Source organism: Podarcis raffonei, chromosome 1, assembly GCF_027172205.1.
Source record: "Podarcis raffonei isolate rPodRaf1 chromosome 1, rPodRaf1.pri, whole genome shotgun sequence".
Lineage (NCBI taxonomy): Eukaryota > Metazoa > Chordata > Lepidosauria > Squamata > Lacertidae > Podarcis > Podarcis raffonei.
Window position 1 is genome coordinate 27,608,832 of NC_070602.1, and position 18,580 is coordinate 27,627,411.

At 40.7% G+C, this 18,580-nt stretch overlaps 1 protein-coding gene across 5 annotated transcripts in view; it reads left to right on the top strand.

Moving 5' to 3' along the window:
* Positions 1–18,580, top strand: part of CEP128 (centrosomal protein 128) — a 186,678-nt gene that overhangs the window by 56,560 nt on the left and 111,538 nt on the right. For 4 of the 5 annotated variants that reach the window (XM_053377864.1, XM_053377836.1, XM_053377845.1 and 1 more), the window contains exons 14-18: positions 1,255–1,905; positions 4,507–4,671; positions 13,087–13,263; positions 14,945–15,004; positions 16,917–17,109. In XM_053377864.1, coding sequence (XP_053233839.1) covers positions 1,255–1,905; positions 4,507–4,671; positions 13,087–13,263; positions 14,945–15,004; positions 16,917–17,109 — 1,246 coding nt within the window. The remainder of the gene's footprint in view (positions 1–1,254; positions 1,906–4,506; positions 4,672–13,086; positions 13,264–14,944; positions 15,005–16,916; positions 17,110–18,580) is intronic. The other variant, XM_053377872.1, reaches the window with a different exon arrangement.

An 18,580-nucleotide genomic window follows, 5' to 3' on the forward strand; every position in this document is an offset into this window, starting at 1 on the left:
AGGAAAGAAGGTTGGAGAGACAGAAGTGAGCCTTTGACTTCAACCCAAGTTTAAGCAGCAGCCTGTAATGCAAGGTGTTGCGAAGGAGTGGGTTCAAGGGAGGGATAAAATATTTATGCATTTAAATGTAATATTGCTTTATCTGTTTGTCATAACATTAAAAGTGGTAAACAATAGTTAAAGGAATGAAATCAACCTTAAAAACCATCAGAACAGGTTGTATTTTGTTCTGCTATTACTCTTCCTAATGGATTTTATGATCATTTACTATTCTTTACTTTGGATGACTTCTGACAGCAGGGCACCAAATAACTCTCTCAAAATCAGTAAAGTAAGCAATAATAAACAAGTAAATACAATTATAAAAGCAAAACACATTTTTTTAAAAAAGAAGCCACACCAGGATATGGGTGGTTAAAAATCTGGGCAGTTGCACTGTGTTATATGTATATATTTGCATATGTTTGTATACAAATAGGTTATCTTGAACCATAATATGAATAATGGGGAGTGGATAACTGTACAGCTTTATGTACGGTGCTTATTTTAGGGGTTCATGCCTGCCCTTCAAGTTCCAAGCATGACTTGTAAATGATATCATATAAAAGGGGAGCCATACGCCTCTTTTCATTACCAGCATGCCTCTTGGATTCCATACCACTTTGTAGTGTTTCATCTCATTTTCATAGTTTGGTTGTGGCATGCTTCCATTAGTAAAGAGGTTTTCAGACAGTGGCAAAATTCAGCTGCTGCTTAAATTTATGGGAAAGGACACTGGTGTTCTTCTCTTTGTTGTGGTGGTCTTCTTTCTCCACAGTGCTGGTCTGGGCCATTTCCCCGCTATGGTATAGGGGTGGGGAGCCTCAGGCTCCAGGGCCAAATGTGGCTCCGTAGGACACTCTGTTCAGCCCTTGTGACTCTTTCCAGGCCACACCCCCTCTTTCAGGCCACACCCCTCATCAGCTCTATTCTGCCCTATAATGCCATCGATGGAGAAATGTGTGGGAGTGTAGAAACCTCTGACTTGTCCATGGCTAGAATATAGCTGTTGTACAAAGGTAAGAATCCCCATTGTTACTCCACCTACTTTTACATCTGGCCCTATTCTTCACTGACATGTGGCCCCTGCAAGGTTACCTGTGAAGGGAATGCAGCTTTTGGGTTGGAAAAAAATTGTGTCCCTCATGCTGTAGTAGAAGTCCATGTGTCTCTCGATACTTTTTTCCAGTCCTCTACTGCTCTTTTGAATTGCAGGTCCATAAGGAAAGGGATGACTTAAAAAGTCAGCTTCTTTCAGCTATGCATCAGATGGAAAACCTTCAGAAGGAGCTGACTGATGTTCTTGAGAAGAGGGCCAAGCAAGAAGAGGAACTTCACTGCAAAGAAGTGAAGCTCAGGGAAACCAGATCGGTTCAGATGGCTCTTGAACAAGAAATCAGGGATGTCAGAGAAACTGCAGAGAGACTAGAGGGTGAGCTGCAACAGCAGGGCCTAACGCTGAGCCAGCTAAGAACTGAAAAGCAGCATTTAGAGGAAGAGCTTGCCACCATTAACACGATCCATGAAAAGGACCAGGGAAAACTGTTAGAGATGCAGGCTGTTATAAAAAACCTGAGTGCAATTCGGGCTGAACTGACCAGCCGCATGGCAGACGACGAGAAATCCAAGAAGGAGATGCGTAAGACCCTGATGGATCTCAAGAAACAGCAGGAGTCTAGCCAGGAAGAAATGACTACAGTCAGTCAGCAGCTGAAGTTGGAGCGAGATGTCCACCAGCAGGAGCTAGCAGAGCTTCAGTCAGAGTTGCAGCGGGTGAAAACCAAACATGACCAACGTGTCCAAGAGATTATGAAGCTGTTCAGCCAAGAAAAGGAAGAAGCAGCTGGTCACATTGAAAAATTCAAGGTACCTGTAGGCTAGTCAGCTTTACATATCTCTCCCCACCTTTTGGATAATGTACCTGGGTTTGTGTGGAGGATAGTGGAAGTGTGAACTGTCCAATTTAAAATTGGCCATTTGCTCCTTGAACATATTCTGCATTATTGTGAAATATGTAGTCTTGAGCTTTAAAATAAAACAAAAAAGGGGGGGGGGAGAAAAGAGAGATAACCCATTCCAAATAGATGTGGTATGTTGGCCAGTATCAAAGGTTGACTTTGTTTATCCCTGGCCTTCAACAGTCTTCCTACATGCACATCTTCCTTCCTACAAGGTTTTTGTGCTCAGGGGATATAAGAGTTCCTATTCGCATCATTTATTATGCATTTTTAACTACTTTGCATCATTTGTTCTGGTTTGGCTAATCACAGGAAGAGACCAAGATCATTAAAGCCCTGCCCCTGACTTCTGGAAATTTTATCCAGCCACCCCTATTGCTTTTGATATTTCACTAGGTACTGTCTCCCCTTCCTAGAAGCTTGTTTTTTTTAAAATAAAAACAACAACCCACCAACCCCAAAAACACAGATTGAAGCTGATATTCACAGCCAAACCACATTCAATACCACATTCTCTTCTCTTGCAAAACTGTGGAATACAGACGTAGAATAGACCAGAACATACCAGTTGCAGAACAGTTTAATTTTTCCAGTAGTGGTTATGCTCCTGGGCATAGAATGACAAACATAAGTGACAGCCCACCCCAAATATATCCTCTACACCACCATAGCTACTTTTTCCATTTTCAATAACAACCAAAGTTATAATAGTCTCTTCAGCCTGCATCTCCTTGTTCTCTGATACTTGCTTTGTTAGTTTTCTCCATTTCACTAAAATATTTCTTCTCTGTAAAATAATATTGAGTGCACTTGTTAATGGCCAGAGGATGTTGACACCATACGTGCCGCCACATGAAACACTTTCTCTTACAGGCATTTACTTGACGTCCTTAAGACTCTGGTGCATGTAATAAAATGGTAGATTGGGTGCATAAATAAGTGAATGTGGCACTTGCTTACTCAGCGACCAGTGTGATTTTTAGGGGAACCGGAAGGGAGGTTATACATCGTGGGGGAGGATAAAGACAATTCCCCTTTTCCACTGTATGGACTCCTGGATCTACCCTCTCTCTTACTTTGTAATGTAACCAAAGATCGCAGTTACCTGGTTCAGGATACAGATTTGCCTTGGTGATGATGCTGGGGTGCACTGAATGAATTGAATGCTGTTTCTCCTAGAGGTCCTCCTAACCACTCGAAATGCAAAATGAGGTTCTGCGTCTGCAGAATGTGCTTTAGTTTATGTCCACCTTTTGTCCAACTCCTGGATTCTAATCACAGCTCCAGGTAACCACCCACAAAGAGTGATTGTTTTAAGGTTCCAGAGAATCATGGACAAGCCCAGAGAAGCTGAAGGACATTGTTGCTTTTTCTTTGGCAGTCTAGTCCTCTGGTCCCAGAGCTATTCATGCCGGGTGCACCCTGTCCACATGGTTCCCCTGCTCCCACCCGGTATAATGCATGATCTCTTGATTTGTTTAAAGCTTTACAGGAAAAGGTAACCTGAGGAGGGGGCAGCGCATGAGTCTGGGGTTTGTGGCAACTGTTTTCTGCTCATGCTTTTAGCGCCAAACTGTAGTTTAGCATTTAGCCCAGACCTGGCCAATAGCTTGTGCGATCTCATTCTAGACATTTTTTTAAAGCAATGGCTGAGAGTGGGCATGGAGTAGGTGGCAAATACAAAGTGACATTTTTGTGCAACACAAGAACTATACTGAGGAGCAGCATGTGGTCAAATCTGTTAATGCCGTGCAAAACAATCTGGATCGCTTGCAGAGACTGGGAAGGATATATCTATTGCCAGAAGTCTCTGTTATGTAGTTTGATCCTGTAAGTTGATATTTTAGAGAACAGCATGAACAGAATTAAAACACCAGTTGTCCTGGATTATGTAAACTAACTATTGGATTAATAAATATGGGATTACTGATAGAAAACGTAATTGCCTGCCATTTTATTTATCAATAATAGAATATTAGGTTATTCCAACCCTGTTTTCCAACCTGCTAGTAAGCAAGAACTTTATTTCTTATTTACCTCCTGTTTCTGTCTGACATTTCTGCATAGCTCCATCCCTTCTCCTTCATGAGAATGGACATCCTTTGGGGTCTCATCTGCTTTCTTGTCAGTCGTGTGTTAGTGTACAGAGTTACTATCAGGTTACTGTAAAGAAAAACTCTTTGGGGCTAATGTGGCAGGGGGAAATGTTGGAGAGACATGGACAGCCATATTTTCAGCAGAAGGGGAAAGACAGAAGTGTCAAAGACAGAACTTAACAGATAGAACAGTCAATACACACGTATATTATATAGCAATAAAGCTATATAAACAGTGATAAACAGTTATGGTGCCATTTGATATGTGATGTGGATTTCAAGTAAGAGGCTTCCTTCAGATAAATCTGTATGAAACCCTCCCTCATTAAAATTGTTTCATAAAAGTTTGGCCAAGAAGTTGGGAACTTAAAAGCATGGTCAACTTTGTTCTTTGTTCTGCTTATTCCCAACAGGCAGAGCTTGTAGAAGAAAGAAATTTGGTAAAAGCTCATCGCCGACAGGTAGAAAAGATGAAAATTGAGTGTGATAAGCTGGTGGAGGAGCTAAGCCAGAAGGAAGAAGAAAATTCAAAATTTAGGCGAAAATACCAGCTGATGAAACAAGAACTGGATGAAAAGGTAGAGTTCAGCTTCTTTAGGCTAGGCTAGGACCCACCTTTTAGCACCCAGTTCTCTGCTTTTTTGCTATATATGTCGTCTCTCTCATTTTCCATCTTTTCCATCTCTCTGTCTCTCTATGCCTGATTGTTCTGATTTAGTATTTCTTTTCCCATCTTTCTTTTATTTTATTTTTAAAAAATTGTGTAAAAATGATGTGCAACAAAATGGTGGCTGTGCCCCTGGCATGATACAGTTTTGGGTCCTGATATGTTAGATGATGTCAATTTGCTGATGAGGAAAACAGCAAATATATATATATTTGCACAAGTAATTTTAGCATGCCATGCAGACATTTCTCAAACATCTAGCAGCCCATGCACTTTGAGAAACAGTCTGGAGGAACCAGATTATATGATTTCATTGGCAAAGCTAAGCAGGTTAAGAGGGGCCCTGAATTTAAACTAGTCCAAGTGTCGGTACTAAGATCAATTCCCTTATAACCAATTGCTATTTGCAGGTTAGCCCTTATCATCCGGATGATGACATGCTGCATGTCACAGGCAAGAAATTTAAGCTACAAATGCAAACCTCACCAAGACAACTTGGAAAGCAAGAATAAATAAATGAAATCTACTCCTACCGCTTTAGAACCCAATCTAGAACACAGATGATCTGCTGTAGAACTGGAGATGCCTCAGTAATGAACTGGATGAGATCCATTAAACTGAAGCTCAATCTGGATAATACTGAGGCACTGTCAGTAGGCGATTCCCTAGACTGGATGGATGGGAGGTTGCCTGCTCTGGATGGGGTTTCACTGCCTCTTAAGGAGCTAGTACATAACTTGGGGGTGTTTATGGATTTGTTGCTGTTGCTTGAAGCTCAGGTGCCCCTGGTAGCGCAGATTGCCTTCCACCATCTTTGGCTGGTGGCCCAACTCTGCCACTATTTGGATATGTGAATGATCAAATTTAATAAATGTATATTGTTTTCTGTCCCATCACCCCACCCCACCCTGAATGTGTATGTTATAATTTTGTTGGGACCTCTGGAGTATTTTAATATTTTCTCCTTTAATTAATTAATTTTGGGCACAGATTGTTTGTGAACTTCTGTCATTCTTGGTGGTGATCATGCTGATTTGTGGTGTCACATACAGTAATGACACTTTTGGGATCATGCAATAGCAACACTCCCCCCCCAAAAAAAATTATTTATACTTTTCTGATTTATACATTTCACTGATTTTACAATCATTTTGACATTTCAAAACTTGACTTCCTTCCCCCACTTTCTGCGGTTCCTCAAATTTATTTTTAATATCTTCTGCATATCCAAATTAACTTAATTTGTTCATTTATTCATCTTCTTTAAATATGCATTCTTACGAAACTGCAGGTTATTACAATAGTCCTGCCAATGTTTTTCTCTGTTTACAATTGATCTGTAAATATTCAATAAACCATTTCCATTCTTTTATAAAAAGTTTGTGATCTTGATTTCTTATTCACCATTTCTGCATATTCCACAAGTTTTTGTATCCATTCTTCCTTTGCTGAGACTTCTTCTTCTTTCCATTTTTGGGCAAGTAACATTCTTGCTGCTGCAGTCGCATACATGAATAAATTTCTATACATTTTAGGTAGTTCTATCCCTATAGTTCCCAAGAGAATAGCGTCTGGGTTTTTTTTACGAATGTTATTTTAAACATCCTTTTCATTTCATTATATATCATTTCCCAGTAAGCCTTAACCTTACAAGAAGACCAGCGCATATGATAAAAAATACCTTCTTTCTCTTTACATTTCCAACACTTATTTGATTGAGATTTATACATTTTTGCCAGTTTACTCGGTGTTAGATACCATCAATATATCATTTTCATATCATTTTCTCTTAAACCATAACATGCTGTAAATTTTATATCCATATTCCACAGTCTTTCCCATTCTTCCATGTCTATATAACGACCAATATCTATTGACCAATGTATCATTGAAAATTTTACTTGCTCATCCTTTGTCTCCCATTCCAATAATATTTTATACATTTTAGGCAGCACTTTTACATTACATTCCAACAGGTCGCTTTTGGGGAACACTAACACTTTCTGAGTAATTATTTCCCTCTTGCTACAATGATAGCTTCAACCTTATTTGGATGTGGGGGGATAACTGGAGTTCCCCAAGTTAACCTTGAAGTGAACAAAACCTTTGAAATCCCAATTGAATCTGATCCCATGGAGGGGCAGAATATCTAAAGTTTTGCAGGAAGTACTGGAGTGATCAGAACGCCTTGAACTCTGCACACCAAACAAGCATTTAAAGAAGTCTTTCTGGCTTGCCTTTCTTTGACTTCTCTGTGCATATCAACCTTTTTCTCTAAAAGACTTCAGTTTGCTCCCTATTAAATCTGTTGTGCACTGAAAGCTTTGACACCTTCTCTGCTGTTCATTTGTTTAGTCACCAGGTTTTCGCCTGTTCTTTGTTTTCTTCCAAGCATGTTATTCCTTGTTATTTCGTATTTTCCAAGAGAGATGTGCTTTGCAGAAAGATGTGCTTTGTCTGCTTGTAACACCAAACCTCTTTACTCTGCACCAGCACATTCTACTTTAAAACTTCTGGTAATGCTTTTGAACATGACTCCTTATTAAACATTCTGCGGGAGGTGGCAGGAATAGGCGACAGAATTTAATGGGTTCCAAGTATATTAGCAGGACGTGACGAATGAATAATGTGATATTCCAGTTTAAAGCTTTGAACAAAAACATTCTGCCCTCTTTTAATAAAATGTAGGTTCATCCTGTAATTTGAAAGACTCAGAGATTCCTGTAATTTGAAAGACTCAGAGATAACACCCCAACAAAAGATGCTTATGGTTTTCCGTGTTCTCCAGGCCATTATACAACCAAAAGGTTGCTTAAAGCTTTGGCTTGGAAATAAAGTTGTGCCGGTGCATACCAACCATTTCCGTTCCCAAAGACTGACATGGCCAAGCTGTGTTTGGATTTGCGCTTTCTGATGACAGGCATTCTGATGACTCTTCTTGCTGCATGGACGTAATTAAAGAGAGAACATGAGAGCACGGATTCCATTTTTACCAAATCAAAATATTTATTTGGGTAAAAAACAAAAAGGGAAAAGAGAGAGAGAGAGAGATGATTGGATCCTTACAGTTGTATTCTTTGGATCTGATCTGAGCAGCTGCTCAGGACTAGCTCTTTTATAATGTCAAAGAAAAATCTATTAAATGAGAAAATGTCAAACGAGTGTTCACATTCTGTTTTTCATTTTGTTTGAGAGCTGTTTAACTTTACTTATTAAATGTTGTAGGGGAAAAAGTCCCTCACAAGCAATTGGGAGAAACTGAACCATTGACCCCATCCAAAATATGCAAGCGAAAGCCTTTGGGGTTTCTCCCCACATGCATAACAGGGCTGTACTTTTCTAAAACAAACAAGTCAGTCTATAAGAGCAATTGGCAAAGACGCTTATATGACGTACATGAAATCCCTTTGAGGTCTTCTCTTTTTCCATCCTGCAGCAACATCCGCTTCCATTATAACATTGGGCAGATTTTAGTGTTACATCAGTGTCTAAAATGCAGGAGACGATCAATTATCACAATCCCCATTGCATCTAGTGAATATTAAAAGTGACCATCATGATGATGATCCATAGTCAATGATTTTATTTCTGTATTTGTGTGTGGAATTGAGCTATTCTCCTGTTTGGGGGCTTCCCAAAGGCATTGGGTTGGTCAGTATGGAAAACACGGACTGACTAGGCCTTCAGTCTAATCCAGAAGGGCTCTTCTTATGCTACAATGATAAGTAATCACTTATTGTCTACTATCACTGAAGTTTTGGCTTTTACTGGGACTTCTATTGGATCACAGAAAATGTCGTAGGTTCTTTGGTGCTATTATTCTTTCTGCTGAAAAATCAAGTTAAAGTAGACTTTGTGTGTGTGTGAGCACACAAAGGCCAGATGTGTTTCAACATGAAGTATTCATTAGTGGCCAAAAATATGACCAGATAATATCTTAGGCTTCAGAAGGAAAAGAATTCTAGAATTGGGACAAACCTCATCCGTAGACAGGATGTTTGATTCCTTTCAACTTCTCTTTCTAGCTTATATTGTTACCATAAATATTATTTCAAGAACATCAAAAAGCCTTAGTAGGGTATACAGCTGTTGTTGTTGTTTCTTTTACCTTAACTCTATCTTTCAGCAGCTTATATTCTATTAAGGAGATGCTTTAATGTTAAGTTTTGTGCTATTCCCTTTCCCCCAGTAACATAGATGGGGACACATACATGATTCTTCTTCTCCCGCCCCACCTTGTGTGAGGGGTCTGATACCAGCTGCTGGGCAGGCCTATTGTTGGGGTCAAAGCACTTTCAAAGTTGGCAACGTACCCTGGTTGGTGCTGGTATAGACAAACCTTCCTTTCATTTAAATAGCTGAAGATATATGTGGAATCATCTTTTCCCAGACAGTGTGAGCTCCTCTGGTCTATAGTCAAATGGCTTCCCTGATCTAGAGTGCCTAATACAATTCCTTCAATGCAGCTGTTTGTAGACTATCTTGTTGTAACTGCCAATTACTTCCCTGCTTTCAAAATTGAAGCATTATTGGTGGTGATAGTGCTCTGTTTCTTTATAATATATGGCCAGAATTGAGGCTTTTTTTATTTAATTACCTCGAGTGTGCATTTCACTGTAGACTTTACACAGAAGCAGACCTACAGCACAGTACTTCAGTGCTAGGATATTGTCACTGAATTAGGAACCGAATCGACTTTATCTCCTGACCATCCATTGGACTTTAATTTCTCTTGATATGTTCTGTTTGCATGATGTGTTGGTCTATGGAATTACACTTCGTGAGAATTTTATGTTGAATTGTGTTTGAAATAGAAGTTACACAGTCAAAAACAGCCTATTACGTGGTGTGTGTTGTTACCAGGGTATTGTCACCTGCACAGGAAACTGTGTTTCCATATTTTAGCCTCACAGCATTTGCAGTTTTCCTGCTGTAAACTAAAAGTGTCTGGGATGTAAAATATCCCAAGAAATCACTTGATTCCTGGGCTTGCTTCCCCATCCCTCACAGCCAATATAACCTGTTATCCCTCCCGACACAAAAAGTGAGCAGGAAAGCAGGTTGAAATAACCTATTTGAAAGAAGAAGAAAAAGCTCCCGGGCAACAAAATATCCCAAGAACTCTACTAATCTTTGCCATGGGGTGCTTTGTTGTTGTTGTCCCAGCCTAGTGGAAAATACTGGAGTAAAAATGGACCATGGTGTTTTTCACATGAAAAAGTGGTCCAAGGAAACAGACTTAAGTGCTCATCTTCAGTCACCACACACATGGCTTTGTTTTGGGACACTTACTAACCCGAGATAAGTAGCAATTTGACTTGGGATAGCAAAATGTGTAACCGAAGTGTTGTGCAACTTGGTTTGTTTAGATTCATTATTACTGGGAACTTGGGGTGGGGGTGGACCTGCTCTGCAGCAGGCCAGTCTTCTTGGTTCACTGACAGATCCTTTTGCCCTTTTCTACAGCCAAAAAAGGTTCCCAGGGTGGATTAGAAATCACTACTGCCTCTGCTGTCAGGCCTACAATCTAAAAAGGCAATGTAAAAGAGAAAACCATTTAGGAGGGAGTCAGAAGTAAGCAAAGTCTGGTACATATTCTTAGTTACAAGTTCTTCTAATGACCAACTAAGGTGGAAAATTAAAGGAGAGGAGGATCCTTGCTGTGCCAGTGGGTGGCCCTGAATCACTTGTTTTCTTTCTCTTGGTTTCTCCTTCATTGTTGACCTTGGTTACTAATTGTTTGTGCAAAATGCTTCTTTTCTTCAAGGTTCCCTATCACTGTCCCTGATCATATATTCCTGGTTCTGCGGATATGGCCGCAGGGTGGTGTTGTCCGTGTTCTTAGCTGAGGCTTATATGTTGCTGATAATGTGCTGTGACTGACTGCTGAATTACTTGGAATTGTGTCGTCCGGTGTAGCTTTTGAGGGCAGAGCTTTGAGCCAATAATTTGCCCCCCCCCCTTTCGTAGGCAAAATTTATTATGCAGGTGCAGAAAATGCCACTGAAGACAGACCAAAGGATAGGATTCTGAATGAGCTCCATTCCTTCCCAACATCATGTCTCAAATGGCCCTGATTATTCCCCCTTGCACTGGTGTTGCTGCTGCAGTTCTATATTTCAGGGATAGGGTTGCTTTGTTAATATTTTGCTGAAGCTTTAAACTACGCCGTCGTGTGGTTCGGGCAGTTGTCATCTCAGATGAAAGATGTCAATTGAGAGCAAACCTCAGCAATGAAGTGTAAAATTAAATCATTTTGCTTTTGGATAAATCTTCAGATGTTAGGCAGGATTTGCTCTCTAGGTTCTGCCTATTTGCTAGATGGAAGAATTTACAAAGAAGACCAACAACTGCGACTCTCCTTGCCAACTCTGAAAGAAATAAAGGCAAACCAAGCTGCTACAATAAAGGCTCCCATCCTGTTCTCCCTGCGTGCTACTGCTTCTGACTGAGGCTGCCTAAGTGATGCTGGCTCTTTTCCAACTCATTTATTCCCTGATGTTGTGTTTTCCACTTTGGCTCAACTTTCCTTAGCACTCAAATGCCAGCTTAACTCTGATCCACTAACATAATAAATACTGTACAGTGGTTGAAGTGGAAAGGTCCTGACCTCCTGGAGGAATACACCCCTCTGCCTTTGTTGTGTATGTATGTTGGGGAGTGTGGGGTCTTTAATTAACTAGGCCGGTGTTTGCCGGTAGCATACTTGGCCTAAAATTATAGGGTTCTAGGAATCTGTTTGGCTGTAGTTGCCCACAAATAATGGATTAAGGCCTTTAGCAGAGAACATGTTGATAGCAGTGAAACCCTTGTTTTCATGTTTTCATCCATTTTCAGCAACCCTATATATTATTATTATTATTATTATTATTATTATTATTATTATTATTACTTCTACTGCTAGTCAAAAGGTCAGCAGTTTGAATCCACGCGATGGGGTGAGCTCCTGTTGCTCTGTCCCATCTTCTGTCAACCAGTGAACCAGTGTACCAGTGCAAGTAGATAAATAGGTACCGCTGTGGCGGGAAGGTAAACAGCATTTCTGTGCACTCTGGCACTCATCACTGTCCTCTGTGCGCCAGTAGCGGTTTAGTCATGTTGGCCACCTGACCTGGAAAGTTGTCTGTGGACAAAGGCCGGCTCCCTTTGCCTGAAGCGAGATAAGCGCCACACCCCATAGTTGCCTTTGACTGGACTTAACTGTCCAGGGGTCCTTCACCTTTTTACCTTACCTTACTAGTAGTATTTATAATCTGCCCTTTTCGACCAAAAGTCCAAGGGAAGAAATATACAGAGTCAAACAAAAAATTAGACAGTAAGATTAAAACTGCAGGGAGGGAATTAACAAATTCAGTGAGAAATAAATGCAATAGCAGTAATAGAAATACAGATGCCCAATTCACTTTCCTATTCTCCAAAAGCCTGGGCAAAAATGTTGAAATCTGAATCAATGTGTCTAAATCTCATCCATCTCTCAATGCCTCCAGGTATCTTCTGTTTAGTTTATAGGTCTTAACCTTTAGCCTCTGTTAATGATGGGAGAGATCCCCCAGACTTGAGTTGACTTTCTTCTGCTTAGGCCAAGCTGTTTGCTAAATAATTTAGGAAACAGGCTGACTTGATTCATGTCAGTCTGAACCAGATCAGATCCCATTGTCTCCTTGATCTAGGGATGCTGTGGGGTCTGATCTCAAATTCTATAATTCGGGGGGGGGGGAGTGTCAATAAGTGTTGAAAATCCAAGGTAATATATGGGCATAAGGCTTGCTTTTCATTTTGAAATACCATTTTCTGAGATCCATGCATACAAGGAATGTTGTATGTATTTTCCAATGGGAATCATCACACAAGTTATTCCTACTTCTGTTTCTACGTGTCTCTGACTTGCAGTCAGGAAAGCTGCAGAAGGAGTTTAGATGCTTGAACTGTTCTTTTGGTATGCAGTTTTAAAAGAAATCAATCTGACAGCTCCTTGGGGTTTGACTGTAGTGTGGACAGAGCAACTCTGCTGAACATTTGACTTTGACTTGCTAATGTGGCACCTTACAAATTATTCTCCCCTGCACTTTTCTCTCATACCCCTACTTGGTCAAGTTTTTCACTACCAAATGCATTTCTAGCAAAAGGACACGTCCCATCAATTGTAGGCTATTTTGGGTACAGCATGTTCAGTTACTCCTTATGACAAGTGCACAGTATTGATTTCCCTCCACCCTCCCCAGAAGCATAGATGTGCTTGTGCGTTATGGTTTCTCACTGTTCTGGAAGTTCAGATATTAACTGACAGAAGAACTTTTAGTTCATATGATGTTATTTTTTGCTTTAGAATAAAAGGACATTGGGAGAAGATGATCACTTAAGAAGGATAGAAGAAGACAGAATACATCTTCATGATCAACTGAGAAGCCTGCAAAATGAACAGGAATCCATCCTCTCTATGATAGGAAGTGAAATTGATGCAGCTTGTGAAGTCCTCGCAAGGGATTCAGTGGAGAAATTCACAGTAACTATGAGTTTTCAGTTGGCCTTAGATTTTAATCTTGTTAATTACATGGACATAACATTTTATTCATGGCTGCTTGTTAAACTTACTCTTGATGTAGATGTTTTATGAAACAGAAGATTAGGAGTTGCACTTGATAATCTGCCTTAAAAAAAATGCAATTGCTATTTTAGAAATATGTCTCAATAATTCATTTGTATCTAACTTGTTGGCCGATACCATCAGCTTTATTCAGCCTAGCTCACGCAAACGGTAGAGGAGGTAGTAAAATTTAAGACTGCAGGTCAAGGATTGCATGGTTGAATGAAAAAACCCCTTACATATAAAGCTGGTACATCAAAGAAAAGCTTAGGCTGACAAGAATTCTTCCTGACATCTAATTTTCTGTATACAGGAAGCTTAATGTGTAGTTGAGCTTTTGCTCATGTGATCTTCCCATCTATACTATAAACCAATACAGCCCTGGAACAGTTTTACTATCTTATCTGCTGTGTGTGTAAGCCGTGCCATTAAGAGAAGTGCATGTTTTAGGTTAGTAGTGGGTCCCTGTGACAAATGGCAGCCTCTTGCTCCTGACCAGTGTTGCATAACTTCTCTGACAGACTGTGGCTGTTATTATTCCTATTGTTTCTACAAGGTCCCAGGGCATGTTGCAGCAATTCAGAACACAAAATGTTTCAAAAGAATAGGGTGGGACCAAATGCACATAGAAAAACATAGTTTGCTGCTCTTACATAAGTCACCTCGCTGTTTTCCTTTCTAAATGATATTTGTATATTGAAATAGGGTCCAATAGCCCTAGCTCATTCGTGCTGTGTGATTTCCTTTTTGTGTCAAGCAGTTTGTGCTCTTAAGAAAGATGATGCCTACTAGCGCTAGACACACATAATGTAGCCATGCTGCTTTAGTGGATCATGAAGCGAATGCTAGTCATACTTTAGAGTAGGCCCATTTAAATTAATTGATGTGAAAAATAGGTTCAATAATTTCAGTGGACTACTTTGAGTGGAACTTAATTGAGCGCAAATCATCAAATATTATATTTAATGACTATTAAAAAACCAAAATAAGCACGCACACAAGCCAAAAGTATACCAGGTTTTTTTTATTTTTATTACACATTCACTGGGTACAACCCCCCCCCCCTTCTGAAGCATGTCAGGGAAACCTCATAAAAACCTATTTATGTGATTACCTTTTTCTTAACCCTTTCAGAGGTAGTTTAAAAGCTGCCCTTTCTATTTTATTTTTTTTTACATAATTTGAAATATTATTCATCAGGGGAACAAAAGTGACAAATCTAATCAACAACAACAAGATGGTATCACCACCATCACAATGACAATAATAAATTGCTACAAAGTCAAGCACAAACAAGCAATAAAAATAATTATATTGTTACAAATGGTTACATCGAGGTTTCTGTTGTTACAGTTTTTGTGTAAAATAAATAAATAATCTCTCTCTCTCCCCTGCCTTTCCTCAGGTTACAAAAAAAGTCTCTCTTTCTGGGAGATGTCCTACTATACCTGACAATTAGGCATGCTACAGAAATAAGTTGCTCAGACCTATTGAAGAATTACTTAGACTAAAATTGGCATTTTAATTGGCATTTTTACCTAGCCTTGTGTATTAATGTACCAGTGTTTGTTCATTTTGTTCATTTTCAAATATGATTTAGGCAATATCACTTACCCCCGCGGTACAGAATGACCCTCATCGATGGCTGGCAGAAACAAAGGTAAATACTGTTTTTAGCAATTAGGCTAAGATTTAGCTACATTTCTTAATCCCTATTGTGTTTAGGGCGCATTGCACAGAATGCATCTTTCTTACATGTACGTTGTGTTGCCTTAAAAGACCAAACCAATGATTGGTAGCTTCTGCTATTGCTTTTCCCTTTGGTAACTTTGTAAGCAACTTTTATCATGTATCTTTTAATCGTCTTAAATTTCTCATGCGCTGAAATATGTTTTTTGCTGCTTCATGAGACAAGACCTATCCCCCTAGTATATTAGGGTCACAATGAGGGGAGGAAAGTTGACCATCTGACTTGGGCGAAATTGCATTTGTTTGCTAGCAAGATTGCCTGAAGTTATTGATGGGGTAGTTTGTAATGCACATGGGCCAGGAGTGAATATTGCCATAAATACTGGAGATAAGAGTTTGAATTGGAGGACAATGGCTGTAGAGGAAACCGAGTCACTATTCAGATTGTGGATGCTGAAACCCTAGGCGCAAGCATCAAGAAGACCTTTCAGAGGACATGTAGTAATTGATTCATAAATCTGCCAGTTGAGTTCTTTTTAGTTATTAGTAGGTGAGTCTTGAAACGAAGGGGCCTTTGGAAATACCATTTGCACCCCAAAACCAAACAGCCTTAATAATTGGTTTGCAAGAAATATGGCTTTACTCACTTGCTCTTTCATCGCCTGAGTTCCTTGCATTTACAGATGAACACTCTAAAGAGCTCAAAGGCATTGACTGCTATGGGGTGAGCCCCACATGCACAATAAAGCTTCTGAGGCCCCCTTTACTGAAGCAGCTCCCTGTAGCCTCTTAGAAACTGCTCCTAAATCTCAAGGAAATTGGGGTGCTACCTACCATTAAGCATGAGGAGTTGCATCTGGTTGGGGATGGGGGTTGAGCGAAACCAGTGAATTTGAGGAAGCACTTCCATATTCTTCAAAGTGTTCTTTAGATCCTGGACTTTGACATGCTCGCGGCATTTTAATATTGGGAGTACATGAATAACAAATGGAAGATGAGTGAAATGGCATGGCAAACAAGTGCTAGCCCTTACTGAGGTATTTACTCTCATATACAGACTGAAGAAATTAAGGATTCGGGGTAATTTTCATGGAATTATGATCTGTACCATCTGTATTTGTGCCATTAGTGATCTACTTGCATAGATATCCACCCAGGAAACATTTATCAGTACAGTGGTAGCAGAGTCTGTAACCAGAAGCACCTGTAACCTGAAGTGTCTGTAACCCGAGGAACCACTGTACTGGAATTTTCAGTAATTGGTTTGGTCAGAGCTGAATATAGTGGTCACCTTTTGATGCAGTAGGGCCAAGAGCATCGCCAAATGCAGGATGTATCCATTTACAGCATACTTCTACATACAGGAAAGAATCAAGAAAGCTGAATCTGTGTACAGATTCGCCTTGATGGATTATGGAATCTGTCAGCTTTCAGCCATTTTATTACTTTTTGAAATCTGTCCTTAGCCTCAGGACTTGACAGGAAATAGAATTTGCCAGACTTGGATAAAGCCTGTATTGGGGTTTGTAAACTGCCCTGGCAAACCTGCAGAAGGGCTGTGAATCCCACCCGGCCAATGAATACATCTCACTTGAGAAGACATGAACCAAAACTGATGAAAGTTTTAATGAGGCGTGAGGGGAGGGGTGAGAGAAAAATGATTCGGTGGGAATCAGAATTGTAAAGTTGGGAGGGACCAGTTGCAACAGAGGAATCACAACTAAAGAACCCCTGACAGGGCTGGCAGGACTTTAAACTGGAAAAGCTTATTTTAGCCTATTGCATTTTGAGTTTGGCAAAGCTTTGCCGTAGAAGTGCAGTTGAGGAAGACTGCAGTAAAGGCCCTTTCTTCTTAAGTATTATGCAAATACGTTTTCTTCTAGACAAAACTTCAGTGGTTGTGTGGAGAAGTGAAGGAGAGAGACACCAAGGAAAAGAAACTTCGGCGTCAGCTGCTGCAGAACCGAGAGCAGTTGAAACACTTGACCTTGAGCAAAGAGTCTGAGCACCAAAACCTCCTAGGCCAATTAGAAAAGCGGGAGCAGCTCCTGGATGAAGTTTACCAAGAGAGGAAAGGTGAGCTTGACAGGCCGTATTCATTAAAAACAAAACCCTTCTTAATTTCCCAGGTCAGTTCAACCCTGATTTATCTAACAGGCAGTAAACATTCCAGTTCTGCAGTCCAGAGATACAAGTTATCAGGAACATGGAGCTGAAAATGGCAGCCCCATGTCAACTTCCTCCCTTACCGTCCATGACATATAGCACAATTTCTTTCATGTTCTGGTGCCCATTACTCTGCACATTTCCTCCAAACACACATAAAAGGTAAAGGTAAAGGTACCCCTGCCCGTTCAGGCCAGTCTTGCCAGACTCTAGGGTTGTGCGCTCATCTCACTCTATAGGCCGGGAGCCAGCGTTGTCCGGAGACACTTCCGGGTCACGTGGCCAGTGTGACAAAGCTGCATCTGGCGAGCCAGCGCAGCACACGGAACGCCGTTTACCTTCCCGCCAGTAAGCGGTCCCTATTTATCTACTTGCACCCAGAGGTGCTTTCGAACTGCTAGGTTGGCAGGCGCTGGGACCGAACGACAGGAGCGCACCCCGCTGCGGGGATTCGAACCGCCGACCATGCGATCGGCAAGTCCTAGGTGCTGAGGTTTTACCCACAGCGCCACCCGGCCACCCGCGTCCAAACACACACACATACAAACAAACAAACAAACAAACACACACACACTTTGACAGCATCAGCCAATGATGTGGAGCAAGGGTGGGGAAATCAACAATGCAGTGATGTTAGAGCACAAGATTTTGTTGAACTGCATGTTATGGATAGGAAGGGCTGAACTGGATTCATGGTACTATTTATTTATTTCCTCATACTTATATCCTCCCCTTCCTCCCTGTGGCAGTACAGAGCAGCTGCTCATATAGCACAACAACAATAACAAAAAAACCACTTACAAAACTTTAACAACAAACAAAAGGTAGCAGTGTCAGTAAGGAGGTTCGTTAAACAAAAGGTTTTTTAGTTTGTTCCTAAATGAGGCCAACCAAATATTCATTAGGGAGGGGACCACCTCCAAAAACGCTTTTCTTCATGCTGTCGCCCACCTAGCAGAAGCTTGTGTCAACAAACAGGGCATTCCAAGCAGGTCTTAATAGGGAGCTCCTGGAGACGGAGTTCTGCCTAGTACTTTGGTCCTAAGTTGTTTGGGGCTCAGAAATTCACAGACCACCACTGCAGAGATTTGAGGATTTGGGTAATTTGATCTTCCCTCACTACCCATTTTTTTAAAAATGGCATTCCGTACCAGCTGCCGTTTCCAGCTCATTTTCAAGGGAGGCCCATGTAGAGTGCATTGCAGTAATCTATGTTGGAGGCTGTTAGTTCATGGGTAACTGAAGCCAAGCTGTCCTGGTCCAGGAATAGCTGATGGATGAGCTGGAGCTGGCCATTGCTGTGCTTCATCACTGAAGACATCTGCGTCTTCAGCGATAATTTAGGATCAAGAGTCACCCCCAAGTTGTGAACCTGGGTTTT